The sequence below is a fragment of the Macrobrachium nipponense genome, chromosome 6 (assembly GCF_015104395.2).
Source record: "Macrobrachium nipponense isolate FS-2020 chromosome 6, ASM1510439v2, whole genome shotgun sequence".
Classification (NCBI taxonomy): domain Eukaryota; kingdom Metazoa; phylum Arthropoda; class Malacostraca; order Decapoda; family Palaemonidae; genus Macrobrachium; species Macrobrachium nipponense.
The window spans coordinates 67,874,417-67,896,667 of record NC_061108.1 but is presented as its reverse complement, the minus strand read 5'-3'; the positions used below and the strand labels follow the sequence as shown (position 1 = coordinate 67,896,667).

General features: G+C 46.4%; 1 protein-coding gene across 1 annotated transcript in view; it reads left to right on the top strand.

Moving 5' to 3' along the window:
• The window catches only part of LOC135216549 (fidgetin-like protein 1), a gene marked incomplete at its 5' end in the record, with an annotated part of 288,347 nt that overhangs the window by 244,713 nt on the left and 21,383 nt on the right, over window positions 1-22,251 (top strand). Inside the window, one exon of the mRNA XM_064251924.1 lies at window positions 16,207-16,398. Within this exon, the coding sequence (XP_064107994.1) occupies window positions 16,207-16,398 (192 nt within the window). The remainder of the gene's footprint in view (window positions 1-16,206; window positions 16,399-22,251) is intronic.

The window sequence follows — 22,251 nt, the reverse complement described above, 5'->3', positions numbered from 1 at the left end:
AAGGGAACCTACGATTCTTTCCTGATTTCTCCTTGAAGCTTGTTTGTTTTTGAGAAATTGCTTCACTGACTTGGCTATTTCTTTCCTTTTGGCCACCGGAATTGACAGATTGTGAGAGGATAAATCCCATTGAATGCCTAGCCACTGAAAACGAGTCTCCGGAGTGAATCTGGATTTCGTTTTGTTTATCTGGAACCCGAGATGTTCCAGGAATTGAACTACCTTCTTCGTGGCTTTGAGACATTCCTCGACAGTTGGTGCCCAGATCAACCAATCGTCGAGGTACGCTACTACCATTATCCCTTGCGATCTCAACTGTTGGACTACTACTTCCGCTATTTTCGTGAATACCCTGGGGGCTACATTCAGTCCGAAGGGCATCACTTTGAAGGAGAACGTCTGATTTCCTAGCTTGAAGCCTAGGAATGGACGGAAGTGCCTCGCTATAGGGATATGATAGTATGCGTCTGTAAGATCGATAGAGGTGGTGACGGCCCCACGGGGAAGTAAGGTCCGCACCTGCGAGATGGTCAGCATTTTGAACTTGTCGCAACGAATGAAAGAGTTTAGCTTTGACAAGTCTAAGATTACCCTTCTTTTTGATGAGCCTTTCTTTGGCACGCTGAACAAGCGCCCTTGAAATTTTAGATGCTTGACTCTCGCAATAGCTCCTTTCTGAAGGAGTTCCTCCGCATAATCTGTCAACTCCTTTGATGGTATCTGAAAGAATGATTTGTTTGGTGGGGATCTTTGATCCAACTCCAACCTAATCCCTTGGACACAATGCTCTGTGCCCATTTGCTGAACCCCCACCTGTGACTGAAGAGGAACAGCCTCCCTCCTACCTGGGGAGCCTCACTGCTGCTGAGCGGGTTGACCTCCGCACCCTCCTCTGAAGTGCTTGCCTCTTGCAGCTCTTCCTGAACCTCGCTGACGAAAGTGACCTCTCGCCCTGCTTCCCCTAGAGAACCTGTTAAAGGTTGGGAATGCTTGGCTCTCATACATAGAGTTGAAAGCCGGCGAGACGGTGTATGAGGTCGAGGGCTGCCCCTGTTGAGTAACTAGGACAGCCTGGACGAAGTGTTGCTGCTGCTGCTGCTTCTGGTATGGCTGGAATCTTCTACTAGTCTTCTTCAACTTCTTACCAGAAGCGGGTGGGTTCTCTTGCTTCCTTTGGATGAGGACCCCATCTGGCTCTAAGGCTCTGGTTAAGCCTTGCAGCCTCGTGATGTACCTCATTCACCGAAGCTCCTGGGAAGAGGTCCGCACCCCACATGCTGGAAGCAAGAAGCCTATTACACATGCTTTCGACAATTCCGTCTGGCCGTGAAAAAATCGAAAGCATCAGCTTGCACTGACTGAAGCTGAGACTTCGCCAGGATCTTAAAGAGTGGTTCGGTGGCGTACGAGAGGGCAGCCATCTCCGTGATGATCAGGGAGTTAAGTGACCTCCCAAATCTAGTTCGGGCATCAAATTCTGCCTGAATAAGGCTATCAGGCAGTCTAGGGAGCTTCTCACCGAACTGGTCCATAGCACAGTCCGGCTTCAGCTTCCCCACTGTGAAAGTAGCTGGTAAGTTCTCCCACAGTTCGCCGAACGCAGGGAAGAGCGAGGATGTTGGTTCTGCCTCCCTTAACTGCGGAACGGGTACGTCCTTAAGAACGGCTTGAAGAGTCGTTTCCACCATCTTTGTCGCAAATGGGAGAGAAGCCTCCTCCTCTGTGGCAAAGATAGTGAAAGGGCTCTTGAAGGCCTGGAGTTTGGTATTCGTGCAATCCCAATCCTCCAGGCAGTGAACCCACTCCCTCTGGGCATGATCCCTACTGTATAAAACAGTCTCCCTAGAGATTTTGTCTTCTCTATTGAGGGCTGTTTGGGTCAGTTTGGCATACCCTATGAAAGGCTGAGTCAATCCGGGGGGGTAGAACTCGAAGTCCTCAATCCTTCTCGTTCCACACTCCGGAATAGAGATCATGCCGTCCTTGAAGGGGGCATAAGCTGCCACCCTCCAAGTATTATTCATAGAGAAAGCCGGCAGGGATTCGTAGGGTGGTAGCTGGACTAAACCAGTACCTCCTACTGGGAAGTTCGCTTGCGGGGCCTGACTCAGGCCAGCGAAACAGTCGTCGTGTTCTCTAACACGGTTAGAGAGGTCTTGGATCGACTGACCGGACTGATTGATTGTACTAGAGAGTTGAGCAAACATTTGCTCAAATCTCGTACCGAGAGAGCCGACCATCTCTCCCACTTGCTGCAATACTCCTGCTGAGAAGGTGGTGGGATCAAAAGCACTAGATACTGCCACCCCAACAGGAGTCACCGGAGCGGATCCAGTGGATGCCGGAGAAGGAACTGGCTCGGCCGGAGCTCGGGCCTTCTCCTTAGAAGCCTTGCTTCTTGAACCCTTAGAGTGGGAAGAGCTAGGCTTGGCCTTCACCGCATCGGCGTAGGATGTCGAAGACTTCCGTGCCGAAGAAGACGATGACTTTTTGGAAGTCGTCTTTTGAAGGGTCTTCTGCTCTCTTTGTCCCTTCACTTTTGGGGGTACAGAAAGAGCGGGTGAAGGCGAAGGGATCTCAGATCCCATGAAGCCTTGGAAAGATGAAGAAGAAGGGACAGGAGAAGAAGATCCAGGAGCGCTCAAAGGTAGCCCTTGAGCGCCCGAAACACCTACCTCGACCAACAAGTCCTCGGCACCTACCGCCATTGGCTCAATATTTAAGTCCAGGTTCGCGACGTCCGGCACCGTTTCCTGCGTCGAGACGGACCCAAACGCCTGCTGCACCTCCTGCTGAATTGAGGCTATGAGTGGGGCTGCCGAGGCAGGGTTGACATACCCCGTCGCCTTCCCTCCGGGGAAGATCTGGATAGCCAACTTCCTATCCAGAATATAAGGCTGTCCCTTGGCGGCGTTCTTACCGAAGCCGCCTACCCAAGCTTTCAAGGTTGCCAAGGCGACTTCCTTCACGGCGGCAGCCTGAAAGAGAAGGCGATATGAAGCCTCTGATGGCGGAGTTACAGCTTAAAGTAAGTCTTAAAACTAAAGATAAACAATTGATTACAAGAAAGTTGTCAGGAATCTACTTACCCCCACCAAAAGCTGACTCACGAGGTCATAGCAGATAGTGCATGCCTCATGGTGCCAGACAATCAGCTCGCCGTGGGTAGTGGCGCACGGGGCATGGGTCCTGCACTCTTCGTGGGCACAGGGGTCATAGAGGACTGTATTGCAGCCTGGTTCCTGGCAGTTAGTAGCCTGTAAGTGGAGGGATACATGAGTATCGAGATTACACACTTACAGCCTAACATAGACTCCGTTGCATGCCGGAGTATGTAAGTTAGAGTAAAATAAAACTAGTCCTCCGCCGCAATACGTGTGGGTTAGTAAGGCGGTTTGGTTGGAGTCCGCAGCGTACGCCGGGGACGGGGAAGAAGACCAACCAGGAGTGGTGAGGAGCCCAAGGAACCACGACGGAGGTAGACAGAAAAATAACACCGTGAAGATGATAAATATATATATATATAAATAAAAACATCAGTAAGGGCATGTATACTTATAGAATAAGACATGCCTTTCTTCCGACTACTAGAGGAGGGCCCGGGTAAGTGAGCAAGCTCTCCTCCGGTAGCGGAAAGAAGATATACTAGGCAAGCTATATAGACCACTGGCAAATTCCTACCCCCCCCGCCCGCTGGCGGAGCCAGAAACAACCGATAACCGAAGGGGCCCCGGCTAGTGAGCAGGGGCTCCGTCCGTCATGGTAGGGGCAGGGTATGGTAGAGGGAGAGCAGACGGGAACACCGGGGTGGTCGCGGCGGGCGAGAGAGAGAGGGGTGGCCAACCCCCCAAAACTCCCACTCATCGGGTACCCTGGTACCAGAGACAAAAGTGGTCACCCAGGCACCCAGCTGGTACGGGACTCCTCCGGCTCCCTCAGAGGGAGAGGGAGGAAGGCTACAGTGGTTGTCATAACAACCGAGGAGGCCCAACCAGACCCCTCCCTACCATGTGGAAGGGAGGGAAGGGAGAGGGTAAGGCGCCTAATGGGACACGTGATCGGTGGTGGACCAAGACGCGGTAGCAACACAACCACAAGAGGGGCCACGTGAACCCAACTGTACCAACACAAGGTACAAGGCGCCCGAGCTAGCCTAACACACTAAATAACACTGATAAATAAATAAATATATATAAATACATCGTAAAAGAATAGAAGGGACACTTGAGTAGGAGAGAAAGAAGCCCAGGAGGAGGCGAACTGATCCTAAGAACAGTCGACTACTCGGAGCCAGCAGTAGCCGATGAAGAGCAAGAGCTGGGATGCTGGGCGGGAGAATAACAGTATAGCCCTAAATACCAAACTAAGAGATAATAGGTAATAAGGTATGGGCTGTGTACCCTAATTCTAAAATACGATGTAAAAAGAAGATGAACGCAAAATAAGAGCCCATAAGGATAAGATGTCCCAGTATGGGAGACTGGGAAATCTTAACAACACGAGGCGGCTCATGGCCGCCATGAGTCAACCAGGTGACCGTATATGACCTAAAAAACGGAAAATACTGGTCCCTGGAAGACCAAAATACGAAAACTTGACTTATCGGGCACTTAACTTAGCCGAAGCGATAGCAGCACGTTCCATCGTAGAAAAATAAATCCAGAAAAGCGAAAATAACACGAGGGACAAAAACCACAACTGGCGTTGTTGAGCTAATGATAAAGGATGGCCGCTAGAGGTGCTGCTCTCCGCTTGGCGTCAGTAGTAGTAGTAGTAGCGGACGCATCACCCTTTGGTATCGGCTCTCTCAGGTGGGGGATTTTGTGATGAAAGGTCTAAATGGTAAATGGCTGGTGGTAGTGGTCTCACTCGCCCCTGTTCCCATACCGACACTTCTTTTATAGAGTGAGCGAGTCAGTTCGACTGACATTTTCTTGATTTTATTTTTTCTCTGGTAATATTAGGATTATTTACCTAGAAATAATGAACTTAAGGATATTTCACAGGCCGACACGAGCTGAGCCCAGAAAATACGTTTACTCGTATAGAAAGTGTAGGAACATCATTTGGTAACACTCTCAGCACATGGGAAACTTATTTCCAGCCTGGCAACTCTTTCCTGGTGGTCGCTTATGCTAGAAAACTGCCCGGCCCTGCTGGTTTTTTTTCAGTACGCTTTGAGCGTTTATCGAGACAAATAGATTTTCGCGTCTTTCACAATGAATGTCCCAAAGAGGAGGCGTATTTCTTCAGGTGAGATCAATCAAATACGTACTAGACGAGGAGTCTGATATTGATGACCTATTTGATGATAAGAGCTCTAGTTCTGAATCCTCCAGTGATGAGGATACAAACTTTTCTTCCAATAGCGGGAGTGAAGATGACTTTTCTTTGCCGAATGACTGGACTCCGAGAGTAGTATTAATTTTTTTTACTCCAACATTTAACAATTTCCTACACTTAACTACAGTATGAATAATAAGCATAAAAATCAATTTTTATGCATTCAACTTACCTGTCAGATATATACTTAGCTATAGACTCCGTCGTCCCCGATAGAAATTCGAATTTCGCGGCACACTCTACAGGTAGGTCAGGTGATCTACCGCCCCGCCGCTGGTGGCGGGAATAGGAATCATTCCCGTTTTCTAAGACAGATTTTCTCTATCGGCCGTGACAGCAACATTGTTGTTGTTACTCCTGATTTGATTTTCGTGTTTTTTCATCGCTATTGATCTTCTAAGCCGGTTATTTTGGTGACGTATTGGATCTTTGGTTTGGCATACTCTTTCATGGACTGTTTTTTGGACTTGGTTTTGGATATTTCTCATGATGTCGGATTCTAGCTTTACGGTTAGAAGACAGTGTGTAAATGAGGGATGCATGGTGAGGCTACCGAAAGCTTCGGTAGACCTTCACACAGTTTGTAAGGGGTGTAGAAGGAATGAATGTTCAATTTCTAACACCTGTGATGAATGTGTGAATATGAATGAGGAAGAATGGAAGAATTTAAATTCATATTTTAAGGAATTAGATATGGGATAGGGCTAGGAAGGCTTCCTCCAGAAGGCGTAAGTAGGTCTCCGCGCTCTAACGAGCTATTAAATTAACACCTAAACCCTAAACCTCTATCTTCTTCCTCTAGTACTAAGACTGCAAATCCGGCAACGGAAATTGCAGATCTTAAAGCTGCGCTACAAAGGATGGAACGTCAAAATGCTGACGTTGAAAGGTAAGCACAGTGATAGTGAATTAAGTGTCCCTAGTGCAGTGGAGGGTGCGTCTGATCGGCTTCATCTCGCTCCCAGGCCTAGACCTCTTCCAAGCTCAAACACGGCCAGAGGAGAAGGAATGTCGAAAGCCTTACGGAGGTTATGGAGAATCCCCAACCGATCAGGCGTCCCTCGGCAGATTCTGTGACGACCCGAAACTGCCAAGGATAGCTATCGAAAAAGCATCCTAAAGAAGTGTTTTTCTTCGTCAGATTCTTCACCGAATGTAAGGGGATGGAGTTCTGATGAACTGTCACGCCCCTTAAAGAGAAGTTGGAAGGCTCCAACTTTGGATTCAAGCTCTGAGCTTTTCTCCGATCTATCACCTTGTGAGAAGAAGAAAAGGAGATTAGTTCCTAAACGGAAATCGGAGTTTCCTTCCGCTTCTAGACATCCCTCACCTGAATCAAGGAAAGAGAATGCGGCTGCGAAAATTATCCTAAATGTGCAGGAGCAACTTTGTTTCGGCCTTAGTAGGAGTTTTTACTAAGGAGACTCCCAGGAGAAAGGACTCTTCCTTCCTATAAAGAAGACGAAGGGAAGGAAAGAAGAAACGGAAGTTTCGGGCTTATACTCAGAGGAGTATGAAGAATGCGCCAAAAACGCCAACCTGGCGCAATGCGCCAGATGAGTTTGAGACTCCATATGAGTCAGAAGAACCAGAAGCGCCAGATGCGCCAGAAGCGCCAGCCTGGCGAAATGCGCCAGAGGTGCCAGCTCCAGAACGCCAGCCCCCTGCCGAAATGCGCCAGAAGCGCCAGCTTGGCGCAAGGAATCACGAGCGCCAACCCGGCGCAATGAGCCACAAGTGACAAATAAGAGACGGACTTCTTCCAAAAGACAATTAAGCCAAGAGGATTTGTTTAGCTTTCGGAAGGATAAACCTTTACCTGACAGGGACTCTAGTTGTCGCACAAGCGGCCGTAGCCCTTGTCAAGACATAGGTGGTTCCGGAGAAAGCGATAGGAGAGGACATCCTTCGTCTGACAGGAGAGAAAGGTGTCGCACAAGCGGCCATCGCTCTTGCCAGGAGAAGGATAAGGTTGTTTTGCAGGATCAACCTATCTCTCGTAGGGACGCAAGTTATCGCACAGGCGGTCGTCGTTCTTGCGAGAGTGGGGTGGATGTTGCAAGAGGCCAGTCTCCTGCTGGAAATAAACAATCCCTCTTCGGAATTGGATTGGAAGAGATTTTGGACTCTGAAGAACACTCGGCTCCGGGTTTGTCAGATTACGAGACGCTGGCCAGCCCTCTACTTCAAGAGGTTTGGGGACTCTTTAAGCCCGACTGCTCCTCCTTCTCCAAGGTCCTTATTTACAAGCACGAAGGTCCCGAAACAATCATCTTTTATTAAAATGAAAGCCAACCATTTCCATGAACAAGGCTCTCCGATTCGTAGGAAATTGGTTGGAATCCAAGGAGAAGGCGGGGAAGACAGTCTTTACCTGCCCTCCTTCCAGACTATCAGGAAAGAAGGGAATTTGGTACGAGACGGGCAAACCACGTGGTCTAGCTCTCCCGTCCACTGCCGAAGCAGATTTTTCGAATCTGGTAGATTCGTCTAGGAGACAAGCCTTGTCATCAGCAAAGATCACATGAGACTTCTGAGATGGACCATCTCCTCAAGGGATTGTTTAATGTCTTAGAAGTTTTTAACTTCTTAGACTGGTCCCTTGGGGTGTTGGCCAAAAAGACACAAGAGAAGGAATCTCTTAGTCCAGAAGTCCTTCATAGTGTTCTTTCCTGTATGGACAAGGCGGTTCAGGATGGATCAGGAGAGGTGGCCTCTCTGTTTGGAACTGGTATTCTGAAGAAGAGTCTTATTTAGCTCTTTTCTGACGAAAGCAGTTACTCCTACTCAGAGGTCATCTCTTCTGTATGCTCCTCTGTTGGACCAATTGTTTCCTTCAAATCTAGTAAAAGATATTTCTCATTCTTTGACAGAAAAGGCCACACAAGATCTCTTGGCCCAATCTGCAAAGAAATCGAGGACTTCGGTTCCTATTAAGAGAGAGAATCGGGCTCCTCAACAGCCCTTTCGAGGGAGTACCTCGGCCAGACCCTCTTTTAAGAAGAGAGGAGTGCAGAAGAGAGGTAGGTCTTCCTTCAGACCTATCAAGAGAGCGAAATGAGACAACAGTCCTTCAAGCACCGGTAGGAGCCAGACTTCGGAAATTTTCCGAAGAATGGACTCGGAGACAGGCAGAAATTTGGTCCCTTTCCGTGGTAACAAAGGGATATATGATCCCCTTTCGAGACAGACCTCCCTTGACTACGAACCCGAGGGAACTGTCAGCCCAATACAGGGACTCTGCCAAGAAAGAAGCATTATTGCAACTGGTAGAACAGATGTTGCAAAAGGAGGCCATCGAAGTGGTTTCGGGATCTGCATTCCCGAGGATTCTACAACCGTCTTTTTCTGGTTCCGAAAGTCCTCGGGAGGGTGGAGACCGGTCCTGGATGTGAGCGCATTGAACCGATTTGTGGAGAACACAAAGTTCTCTATGGAAACATCAAAATCGGTTCTTGCGGCTCTTCGTCCAGGAGATTGGATGGTCTCCTTAGATCTACAAGATGCATACTTTCATGTCCCCTTGCATCCATCATCGAAGAAATATCTCCGATTCATGATGCAGGGGAAAGTATACCAATTCAGAGCCCTATGCTTCGGCCTTTCTACGGCCCCTCAAGTGTTCACGAGGCTAATGATGAATGTTGCGAGATGGCTACATCTAGAGGGATAAATATACGTTAACCCTTTATCTGGACGATTGGCTAATAAGAGCAAAATCGGAAATTCAGTGCTTGAAGGACTTGGAGAAGACTTTGAACTTGACAAAATCTTCTTGGGACTGCTCGTGAACCTCGAGAAATCACAATTGATCCCCAGGACAAAACATAGTCTATCTGGGGATACAGATGGATTCTCGGGGTTTTCGGGCGTTTCCATCTCAAGACAGAATTACTCAAGGCTTAGAAAAGATCTCCAACTTCTTAGGGAAAGAACGGACCTCGGCGAGGGAATGGCTCAGTCTGCTGGGCACCCTTTCCCCTCGTTAGAGCAGTTCATTTCCCTGGGAAGATTAAATCTCAGACCTCTGCAATTTTATCTAAAGAGGATGTGGAGTCAAAAGACAGGAGACTTGTCAGACGTTTTTTCCCATCCAACAGGGATAAAATCCGACCTAAAGTGGTGGTTAACCCCATTAACAAGGAACGAAGGGGTGTCCCTCTTGATTCGGAACCCTCACCGAGTGTTTGTTTTCCGATGCCTCGGAAAAGGTTGGGGAGCAACACTGGGTCCAAAGAAGTAGCAGGTATTTGGACCAGACAACAAACTACTCTGCACATCAATGCGAAGGAACTCCTGGCAATTCATCTAGCCCTGGAATACTTCGAAGCAGAAGTCAGAGGGGTGGTAGTTCAAGTCAATTCCGACAACACCACAGCTCTGGCTTACATCCGGAATCAAGGGGGCACTCACTCTTTCTCTCTGAACGAAATAGCGAGAGCTCTTTTAACCTGGACAGAGGAACGGGGCATTATTCTGCGTACAAGGTTTGTCCAAGGAGTAAAAAACCTAAGGCAGAGCAGGTTGAGCAGAAAGAACCAGGTTCTCCCAACAGAGTGGATGCTCCACTCAGGAGTCTGCAGACAAATATGGTCACTCTGGGGGAGACCCTAGATCGACCTGTTTGCCACGTTCCTCTCCAGGAAAATAGACAACTTCTGCTCGCTAGAAGAAGATCCCAGAGCCACAGCGATCGAATGCCTTCCTCATGGATTGGTCAGGCATAGACGCATACGCCTTTCCCCCATTCAAATTGCTGGGGGAAGTAGTAAGGAAATTTGTGGCATCGGAGGGAATGAGAATGACTCTAATTGCTCCCTTTTGGCCTTCCCGAATCTGGTTCACAGAGGTACTGGAATGGACAGTGGACTTCCCCAGATCTCTAACAGACAGGACAGATCTGCTCAGACAACCCCACTTTGAGAGGTTCCACAAAAACACCCAAAGTCTCTCCCTGACTGCCTTTCGACTATCGAAAGACTGGTCAGAGCGAGAGGCTTTTCAAAGAAAAGTGGCAACTTCAATTGCTAGAGCCCGCAGAGCCTCTACCCTGCGGGTCTACCAATCGAAGTGGGAAGTTTTCCGTAGATGTGTAGGTCGAAGAAGCTGTCCTCTTCCAATACCTCTGTAACCGAAATCGCGGATTTTCTCCTCTTCTTAGAGAGAATCCAAATTGGCCGTATCAACTATCAAGGGATATAGGAGCATGCTCTAGCTGTTTTTAGAAACAGAGGGCTGAATCTCGAGAATAATAAGGATCTTCATGATCTCATCAGGTCTTTCGAGACTAAGAAATTGAGATCGTCGATTCCCCCGAGTTGGAACCTGGACGTTGTCCTAAAGTTCTTGATGTCGGACAGGTTCGAACCTATAGATAAAATCTCATTCAGAGATCTTACTAGCAAATGCATATTCCTGTTGGCTCTCGCAACTGCTAAGAGGATCAGTGAATTGCATGCTTTGGACTCTTGGGTGGGATTTAGAAAAGACTCGGCTGTCATTTCTTTCCAGGATCTTTTCCTAGCAAAGAATGAGAACCCTTCTAAACCTTGGCCTAGAAGTTTCGAAGTCAAGGGACTCTCTTCTCTGGTAGGAAGAGAGTTGGATCGGTCTCTTTGCCCAGTCAGGACCTTAAAATTTTATTTAGAAAAGAAGACACAGGCTTCAGGGATGTCGACAAGGTCTTTGGTGTTCGGTAAGAAACCCCAAGAGACCTATGTCAAAGAACGCACTGGCATTCTTTGTCAGAAATGTAATTACCGAACTCACAGGAATTGCCAAGAGAACTCTTTAAAGCTGCTGAGAGTGAAAGCTCACGAAGTCCGGGCTGTGGCAACTTCCCTTTCTTTTACGAAGAATATGTCATGAGAAAACATTTTAGCAGCAACTTATTGGAGGTGCAATTCAGTATTTGCATCCCACTATTTTAAAAAAGGTTATGTTAGAATAACATATGATAAATGTTTCGCTCTTGGACCTTATGTATCAGCGGGGATTACTATGCTGGGAAATGGAGCAGACGCTGATCCTTAAAATTTGTTTTTAATATTTTTAATAATTAGTTAATATTGTTGTTGATTGTGGGTTGCTTGAAAGGATGTTCGGGGATGACTCCTTTCAATCTTAGTACTAACCCCAATGAGGATCAGGTGATCGGGATTAGTGTCGTGCTCTATGATCAGGCCAATAGGCAAGGTGTTTTGTCATGTAAGTGGATAGGACCCCATTGACAAAGATCCTAAGGTTCTGAAGCGTAAGTGGGTAAGACCCCTGTAACAGACCATCAAGAACTCTTAGCATGAGGTCACTACCTCGCTGAGGCTCTTGAAGCGATACGGGCTCCTAGGCAGTAGCCATGAAGTCTTTCGCTAACACAGGTAGGAATCAAGGTTTTTAATTTTATTACCTACAAACATATTTGTTCCTGTCTATTTCAGTAGATTAGCTGTCTCTTACCCTCCGCCAAAGGTGCCAATCAGACTAAGTATATATCTGACAGGTAAGTTGAATGCATAAAAATGTTATTGTCATGATACAATAAAGTTTTATGCATACTTACCTGGCAGATATATACGGTGTATGGCCCACCCGACCTCCCCTCAGGAGACAGGTGGAAGAGAAAATCTGTCTTAGAAAACGGGAATGATTCCTATTCCCGCCACCAGCGGCGGGGCGGTAGATCACCTGACCTACCTGTAGAGTGTGCCGCGAAATTCGAATTTCTATCGGGGACGACGGAGTCTATAGCTAAGTATATATCTGCCAGGTAAGTATGCATAAAACTTTATTGTATCATGACAATAACATATTAACTTTGAAAAACTATAATCAGTGTTATGATCGCTAATTACAAAAAAAGCGTGACGGTACATTAGCAGCGAGCTCATCCGGGGGGGACGCTTAATAGGTTAAGTCAGTGAGAAACAGAGCCGTCTCTCTCTCTCTCTCTCTCTCCTCTCTCTCTCTCTCTCTCTCTCATTTTACTCAGTGCACCGAACACTGACGTGAGCAAGCTTTTTTTTTTTTTTTTTTTTTTTTTTTGTTTTTTTTTTTTTTTTTTTTTTTTTTGTACTGCATTGCATTTGTTTTCTTGCTTTATCATTGTTAAATTTATTGTGAAATAAATTTTTTTATTTATTATGTGAATTGGTAATGCTTTTACATACATATTATAGTAAAGATTTTACTGTCTCTTCTCTTCTCAACAATACCAAGATGCACAAAAACTTAATCATTCATTCATTATTACTAAAAAATATAAACGCCCCCTCGCTCTGCCTCAAGTTAGCTGTGTATCACCGCAATGACGAATGATTTTGTTAATCGTTTATGCTAAATTTTATTGTGAAAAGCTTTGTTCTTTCATTTACTGTTCAACTAGACCGTCTGATTCAGTGCACCGAACACTGGCTCAATTAAGACTTTTTTTATGTATTGCATTTGATTATTTTCATATATGATCATTACGTTAACTTTATTGGTAAATTCCCTTTGTTATGTGAATTGTTATTGCTTTTACATACATACAGTAATATTTTAACACACACTTCTTCTCTCCTTAACATATCAATGCTTCCTTGTTCAGTCTCAAGTCAGCTGGGCGTGACGTCACTGCGGTTACGTATGATTTTATACATCTTTCATGCTAAATTTTACATTGAAAGCTAAATTTTATAAATGCCTTATACTTTTATTTATTTTGTCAAATACTATGGCTATCATAAACTATATAGGGAAAAAATCTCTACCGCGAGAGTATATATAATGTTCTAAAGGGTCCACAATAATACAAAGTGTTAAGAGTCCATGTATAATTTTTAAGACTACAAAAAGCTTTCGAACCCTTCCCTGGGTTAATCTTCAGTCCAAAGATGAACCCAGGGAAGGGTTTGAAAGCTTTTTGTAAAGTCTTAAAAATTATACACGGACTCTTAACACTGTATTATTGTGGACCCTTTAGAACATTAAACTATATATTGTAAATGAAAAGAAATTGATACAGTTTAACTTGTAAGACCCAGTAGGCCATTTAATACAAATATAAACTAGCTAATCAGTCAGTTCGAAGTACGAGCATTTGTTCGATAAACGTTACAAGATTTTCTCTAAAATTTCATTAGAAAAACTGGAAGTTCTACATAAACATTTGTCAAACTAGGTACCACTGTACTCATCTTGAATAACCCAAAGTAGCATTTGCTTATAGACAAAAGAATCCTCATGCTTTTGAGAGGTTCTTTGACTGTCATTCATTTTCAATAGGATAGTGTCTGTAGCCACAAAGACCCATTTCTGTCAGTTGTTAGGAACTCTTGGAAAGATACTCCGTGCTGCCTGTGTCAGAAAAAAATAATGGTGGAGGAAAGCCTTGGTACTCAAGGATGATTTGTGAGTTTTTGAAGGGTGATTTGTAACAATTTAAAATCTTAACCTCCAGTCACAATGAGAGAGGCATTATGGGTTAATACTGGCCTGTTTAATCTTGATTTGACCCCATGACTGCAACTCTCCTGGCATCAAACAAAAATGTCTAGCGTGGCCTCAGCAAATGTTGGGTCAAAATTAAAGGGGTATGAGCCATTTCCTGTGCTCCACCTCCTGATATATGTATCTATCATGTACGTATAGGCTATCTTAGATAGAATTACTGCTCAATTTTAGGCTACAGGATGACTTTCATCTTTTGGGTAAGCATTCTTAGAATCTAAAAAATCCACCCTGTTACTCAACAATTTTGAGTTTTACCCTAAAGAATGACTTCTTTAACAGAAGAGCTAGTTTTGTCTCCTGAATGTAAGTGGCCTGTTTCATTTGAGGATGAGCAGTTCTTTTACTTGATACTTAACTTTATGAGCTAGTCGAAGAGGCAACTGAAACTGATAACTGATTCAGGAGAAGTGTCTCATTACAGTAATTGCTCCCCCCAATCTCAACCCCTTTTCATGGTGGAGGCCTTGTGGCCGCATCGATTTGGAACAGTGGGTCACCGCTTAGTTGCAGATCTGCAGTTGCGGGATCAGGCAGCCATATGGTTTTTTCCTTGGACCACTTCTGTCTATATCGCAGATATAAATTGCAGGTTGCAGATTTGTCCGTGTTGCGTATATGATGTTTATTGGTATGCTAAGCCTCGGTTGCGGTGTGATAACCATCAACATATATGAAAAGATTCACATTATATAAATGACAATAAAAGCAATAAAACTATTTTCACCTTATATATTATTGATATATCTTCATAATAAATATTCTATTCAAGGAGTGGCCAGCGAACAAAATGTAAACATTGAGTTATATGGTTTTGTTCACAGTGAACTTTATTGTTCGGTAACCTTTCAGAAATTTTAATAGTGGTGTAATGGCAATATTAATAACATTTAGGATAACATTAATTTTTAATTCAAAATTCATTATCACTCTGGTAGTAAATAACTTCTCCAAACTATGCAGTCATACAAATGATAATTGTTGTAGATTATCGTAGTATAGTTCGACAGATCTAAACTGATAGATTGTTTACTTCCTTGAGAAAAACCCTGTTGCCAGTTCTCTCTTAACCTTTAAATCGTCCCCTTCTGAAGTCCTCATATATCTCCCAGCAAGGCAATATTTGGGACAGTACCTAATGAAACTGACCGTATAAACCTTAAATTTTACATATATTACATGTTTTATTTGATGATCTTTTTCATTAAAAGTAATCAAAATTTGTAATTACTATTCAGTATGTATGTCTTATGACATTTTCTTATAATCTTGCCAGTAGATTACTTCTGTTTATTCTTTTTTATTATTTGAATTTTCCGTCTGCCATACTATCCATTTCCTAAACAAGTTTGTAATATTTTGCATTTCATTGCTCTTCATCTTAGGTTTCCCTCTCATTTTCATTCATCAAGTTAAGATTGACTTAAATTTCATTGCCTCTTTCACTCACGGTCTGGACTGTGTTATAACTCATAAATCTAACAATTTTTACTTTTTATAAGGTTGTTGCACATAAACCCATCATTGGGAGAGAAATAATTTATTTACAATAATTATCACAAGAATTGTAATAATATGATTCCATACAAAGTGTACATTATGAAGAATCTTCGTGGTCAGATGATCTTAGTTCAATAACAGATATCCTTTGCAGCATCGCCTGTTTGCAAGTTTTCGGAATGCTTAACTGCATTTGCCCATTTCACAGCGTGCTTTCTGTAGGAATGAATTAATTTCCCTACTGACTATTGTTCTCGGTAACCTAAAGCAAGAAGTCATTCTTTTTGGCGCTAGAGTTCTCAGCTAGACCGGGCGGTGGGGCTTATCCAAAGGGTAGCTTAAGAGATACTTCCTTTAGACTTCATGGTTTAATAGGCTTGGCCCACCTACATATCACGGTCTGAGGTAACAGGAAAAGTGACAGAATCTTTCGAAACATCTGACATGTTTATAAATGCGATTTCTCATTTTATTTACAAATAAAATTATAATCACAATATGTGAACGCTTAAGTTCAGCAAAACATGCTAAAAAACTTTAAACTACCAATTTATTATTCATGTGTTATAAAGTAAGGTATTCAAAACTGGATACTAGTAGATGTGGCAACAGGATTCTTACCCAAAGAAGAAAACAATCTCTCAGTTTTAGATCTGTTGAACTATAGTACTAATTTTTTGTCTGATAAAGATTTCAGTCATGAGGTTCCCTTGGTTTTCATGTAAGGCAAGTTTCAAGTAGTCTGTTATTTGGAATTTGTAAATGTACAGTACGTACTTTACTCTGTAGTGAATAAAGAATTTATAAACATCTCTGCTTAGCAACAAACTCTACCATAGCTCAGCAGAAAATTTAGGTTATTTCTTTTGTTTTTAGGCTCAGCAGCAGATTATAAGAAATTTGATGATGAACCAGAATCATTCCTTAACAGAGGAAAGTATTCAAAGAATTTGCCAACATACAGATGGGTATTCAGGTGCTGATATGGCTAACTTATGCCGTGAAGCTGCCCTAGGACCAATACGCTCAATTAGTTTCTCAGATATGAAACACATCTCTGTTGATCAGGTAAGTTGTTCTTGGTGGGTCACATTCTTAACATTCCATAAGCCATTATGTGTCTATATTTAAAAAAAAAGTTGTTCCGATACGTAATACAAACCATCGGTCCTTTAACAATAGGAAGGAAGTAGCTAGCGGCAGCTGGAACGGTCGTAAGCTTCGAACAAGGGGAGAACGGTAGTTAACTGCTTGTCCGACAGTCGCGCGCAAACAAATCACTTTTGCTTTCGGCCGCGGGTGTGGAGGACGTGTTCGTCATCGCTCTCTGCCCGCTTCATCGTCGTATGCTTTGTTTATATTGTGTTTTCTACTAATGGTTTGTTTGACTTGAAAATGAAACTGTAAGTACACTGTTTTCATTTCATTACTTAATTATGAACCAACATGGAGCTATCGCCGTAGATGCGGCGATTTCCTCTCTTTTCATGAATTGAACCCTTGAATTATGTCTCGGTGCCGAGGGCGGGCGCGCTTGCGCCGAGTCATGTATTTTGGGCGAAAGTGTGTAATTGAAAAACGTAAGTACTCTTTTCATTATATTTTTGCCCTGTGCGTTCGTTACCGAGAGCGTGATTGCGTTCGGCACGAGCCTTTTATTTTGTATGATAGAATGCAATGAAAGTGGATCCGCAATTGCAGTATTCTTTTCATTTTCATTTATTTATTTGCATAAAATTTAATTTGGATCAATTTTCGCTCTTACCCGGGAATTGATCCTTACGATTATTTTCTGTGAAAGTGAAATCGCAAGTGCAGTATTCTGTTTCATTTTCATATATATTTTATGATAGCATCATAATATATTTTATGATAGCATCATATTATTTGGATCAAGTTTCCGCTCTTACCCGGGAATTGATCTTTTCCCCTTTAAGTTCTATGAAGTGAATCGCAAGGGCAGTATTCTGTTTCATTTTCATATTACTTTTCACTGCTGTGCGGGAGTAGGGGAAGCGAAGGTCTGCCAGGAAGTCGTCGGAAAGCTCTCCCGCGACTCCCTTGGTATCCGATTCTTCGTCGTCTTTCCTGCCCCCCGCTCAGCTTCCTCGTTGTATTTTGTATTTGGGGTCCTTCCTTGCGTTCGGGGTGGGGCATGTCTTCCCACCCCCCGTGCGTGAGGGAACCCCTCTTACTAATCTATCTGTGCTACCGCAGGTGCTACATCCATGGGAGACGACCTTGGACAGGTATGGACCACCGCGGCGGCAGGGCGTGCCTAGCATCCACGGGCTGCTGCAGCGTCTAGCGAGGTCTGGGGCGGTCTCCACTACTACCACGGCCGCTTATGCTGCTCCCCCCCCATGCTGTGTCGGTGATGCTGTCTGCCGCTACTAGGGCCGCCGCCGTACCGAGGGCGGGTTGCCGCCGCCGCCTGTTTTCTTCGTGTTGCCTGCCCTAGACTTTCGCTGTTCCAGCAGCTCGCCCCTGGACCGGCCGCCAGTACCCAGGTTCCCGCTGGCTGCCGATGATTCTACGAGGCGATCGCTGGGCCTGCCGTACCTGCCGCTAATGTGATTCCCGCTGCTGGCTTGGCTGTCCCTTTTGGGTCTACCGCTGCCGCTGTTCCTGCCGCTCCTGAGCTGGTTGCTGTTCCTGTCGCTCCTGGTTCCTGAGCCTGTCCATGCTGGTCCTGCCCACGGTGTGTCTTCCCCAGTCCCAGGTCCTTCCGGACAGGTGCAGTCGGGCCGTGTTGCTTCGGCAATAGCCCCGGCTCCGGCCTGGATGGAGGACCTGACGACTGTCCTGCGTGAGCTGACGAGGAAGAGGAAAAAGAGGAAGGTGTCATCTTCGTCTTCATCGTCTGCTGCTGCCTCTTCCCCTTCGACTTCTAAGGCCCATAAGCCAAAGAAGAAGAAGGCTGCCTTCCCCCCTAAGAAGTCTCCTTCGGGAACTTCTAAGGGCCCGTCCCACCCCCTGTGGGACGGGGGGTCCTTCTGCTGGTCTTCCTGCTCCTTCGGGAGCGGGCCCGCTCTCCCCTTCCATAAGGAAGAGATAGACGGGGACCAGAGGAGTACCGGTTAGCACTGGTACTTCCTCGCCTGGTGCTAGCGGCGATGCCGCTACGCCAGGTTCCGGCTCGGTCTCTCGTTCGCGAGAGATCCCGAGTGTACGTTCTCCCTCGGGAGACCGTGCAGCCAAGTTTCGGCGCCAGAGTCCGCTCGGCGCCAAGACGCGGCACGGAGCAGAAGGCTGGTGAGAGCCGCTCAGGTGACGCTCGCCAGGCCAGCGGCCGCTCTTGCAGCGAAAAACCAGCTGGTAACCCCCCCGGTTTTCCCCCCTAAGAAGGCTCCTTCGGGACCTTCTAAGGGCCCGTCTCGCTCCGGCGATTCGGGGAGCTCTTCTGCTGGTTCTCCTGCTCCCTCGGGAACAGGGCCCGTCTCTTCTTCTACCAAGGAGAAGAAGACGGGGACCAGAGGAGTACCAGCTTCGGCTGGCACTTCCTCGCCTGGTTCTAGCGGTTCTGCCGCTAAACCAGGATCCGCCTCGGCTTCTCGTTCGCGAGAAGTACCGAGTGGACGGTCTCACCGTCCAGCCAAAGTCTTGACGCCCGAGCTCGCTCGCCGTCAAGACCGAAGCGCGGAGCAGAAGACTGGCGAGAGTCGTGCAGACGACTCTCGCCAGGCCAGCGGACGCTCTCGCAGCGACCAGCCGGCTGCTCGGGCTGACGTAACAGTCTCCGACCGGCCACGCGCTGAGGCGAGGAAGGGATCCCCGCGGCCGTCGGTACCAGCGGCTCGACGCGCCGAGAGGATGCTCACCGGTCTCACCGCGGCAGAAAGCCTAGCAGGTCACCTGACCGCCGCTCCCACAGGGACCGGGCGGATAGGGGGACCAGCAGCAGCTCCTCTGCACACGAGATCGGGGCCGCTGTTCTCGGTTCAGCCGTTTCCCTGGGAAACGGCTCAACTAGGCCTGCAAAGTGGCTATCGCCTGCAGCCCCTACAAGCCCGCTGGTTCTGCCAGCGAGCGAAAGAGGAGCGTCATGTCTTCCTCTCCCGTGCCTGCAACTTCCTCGGTTTGCACCAGGAAGAGCGAGGCACAGCGGGGTGATCGCGAGGGGCATACCCCGCACGATCCCGTCACGACGCCGTAAGTACCAGGTACGATCTTCGGACCGACCAGGACGTACGCGCAAGTGGCAGGAGGATTCCGAGAGGGGTCTATCGCAGTTCCTCCTCCTTAAGGGGGAGGTTCTCGGAATGCTCTTGTTCGAGGGGCTTGACGGTCCTACTCTGCAAGATGCTATGACTTCCGAGATCCAGAGGAACTTTGTCGAGGTTATGGTGCTGATTCGTCAGCGCAACGACCTCGGGGAAGGATTGCCGCTCCCACCAGCAGAGCCCACGTCTCTGCTCGAGTCGTTTTGGGGCCCGAGAGGGAACCCAAACCGACGGTGGGCCTGCCGCGATCGGAGCTTGCCGATTCTGTCTTGAACCAGAGTCTCTCGTCTCCGGACAAGAAGGCTCTCTCAGTTCTGGCCGGTCGATCAAGCTACTTCCACCTCCTCTACTGCGACAGCGGCGTTTCTACGTGTCTTCGGACACCGTATTTAAATACTCCTTCGGTCCTCCTGAGAGGTTTCGACCTCGACAAGGACTGGAATGAGTCGGAGGACGGTATCGGCTCTCTCCTGTCAGGTGTCGATCAGCCCCACCCAGACGACGTTCACAGTGGCGGCAGACCCTTACCTACAGTGAGAGTTCGTAAACCTCCTCGGGAAAACGTTTTCTCCTGACGATACGTTTTCCCAGACTCTGAGAGGCCATCGCCGCAAGACGATGGCTGCTCCTACTCTTCTCCAACTGCTAGTTCCACTGGGAAGGCGAGCGAGTATCCAATTCTTCCCCCATTCCCTCTCTCCTTACGGCTACGAGGGAAAGGGGAGGGATCCTACAGAGATTTCTCTGTAGGATCCCACGTTGGGGACTGCGCTACCGGGGGGGACCTTCGGGTCCTACCTGACGTAAGCCCCGGTCGTTGAGGAGGGATCCTGCCCCATTCTCGATTTTCTACGGGAATCGAGAGGACCACCAGCCGATATCGTTTGACGAATTCAGTGGGGTTTCGCAGACAGCTTAGAATTCTACGGAATTTCTAGCGCATTCAGAGTGTTCGAGTTTTTTACGATCTCCAAACACTTAGGCGAGACCACGGTCCAAAGTGAGCGAGACGAGAATCCCCGATATGTTACACGATAATCGGGAACCTCGCCTCTGCTCGAATTCCTGGAATTTCTAGCACTGGGAAGAAGACTGCTACTGAAAGAAGACTATCTCACAGTAGGCGACCAACCTGGAATAGAGAAGAACGGACGGGAATATCCAGTTTGGCTTGAACTATCGTCTTAGTATTCTGTTCACCATTGAAGCTTTCCTTCGAGGAAGACTTCTCCTTCACTCTCTTTGATAGAGATCGAAGGTGGTCGATCTCCAATCCTTATTTTGTTTTCTTGAAGGAAAGAATTTAGGATGGAGATCGTTGTTCAGAATCCTACAAATATACTACATATATTAACCTCGCGACATGATTCTGCTATTCAGTTGAATTGTCCGAGGGGTAGGCGCATATCCTAGTTAATCTACGGATTGCGACTTAGACGAGAAGTATTCTAATTGAACTGCAACTCGGGGTTGCCTGCAACCTCCCAGGAGTTTTCAGTTTCAATTTTATATACTTATGGTTTTGTCACGACAACACCATTTCAACTTTTATATTTACCGAAATTCGTTTCGCCTAAATATAATTGCTCGAGCATATCTTTTATGCTCGGTGGTTCTAGCCGAACGCATTCCTTCGTGGAATAATGGATTACCTGGCAACTCAGGATGACGAGTCAGCGAGAGCTCAGGCTCAGCTACTGCGTATTGAACTGCCTGATAGCAGCTCAGTATCAGCTGGGCCTCCGAGATGCACGGTCAGTTATGTCTCTCTCTCCCCTGCCCAACAATCATGGACTTAGGTCTCTGATTAACGGGGATTCTCGCAATAATGAAGGACCATCTACTGCTGTGACGCTAGATTCCATTGCCTTCGACATTGCGAGAATTTTCAACAGAGATATTCTCTTGACTCTTTCATCTTTCTGTTTACCGCACGGTAAACAGAAGTCTGTACAAGTCTCCTGCTGCATCGCACTGCGATAATGCGAATGATTTTTTGCAGACATCTGAGTTTGTCTTCAAAATATCTCATATTTGTAGGTGTACAATTGTTCATTGTTCAACCCGAATTAACAGATGTGTCAAAAGACATCGCCTACTCTCCGACCTGACAGCTCTACTTCCAAATGTTCAGCCCATGAGAAGCAGTTCTTCAGGCGGCTTTCCCCTGTGTTTTCATTACTGAAGAACGCCCCGCTTTCATTGCAACTACGACTTCTCACCAGACAGCAATGAAATAGCGGTTAGCGTTTTCAGTCATTTGTAAGCACAGGTTTATGAATCTTGAGAATCCTTCTCTCGATTCGTCTGTGAAGACGTAGTTGCATCATATCTACCTTCGTCTTCAACGGTACATAGTGTTGTTTTCCTCCTTAGCTGAGATTCAACAACTATGAGATGTTTTGCCGTTCAGGGACCTCGGTCTCTAGAAGGCAATTGACTTTCGCCTGTTGGGCACATGCCTTAGAGAATCATCACCTCGCTGTCCGCATTGGTGACAAACAAATACATTATTTGTTTGGTCTCTCGGCATAACCCTTTAAAGGCGAAGGTCACGTGACTTACTCGGATGCTTGGACAACTTGCCTCCTACCGAACGCAGTCAGTCGGCAGCTGTCAGAGCGCCCGAGTCAGTTACGAACTACGCTGTTGACTTAGTTCGGTTGTTACAGAGCAATCATTACTTCGTTTTTAATAG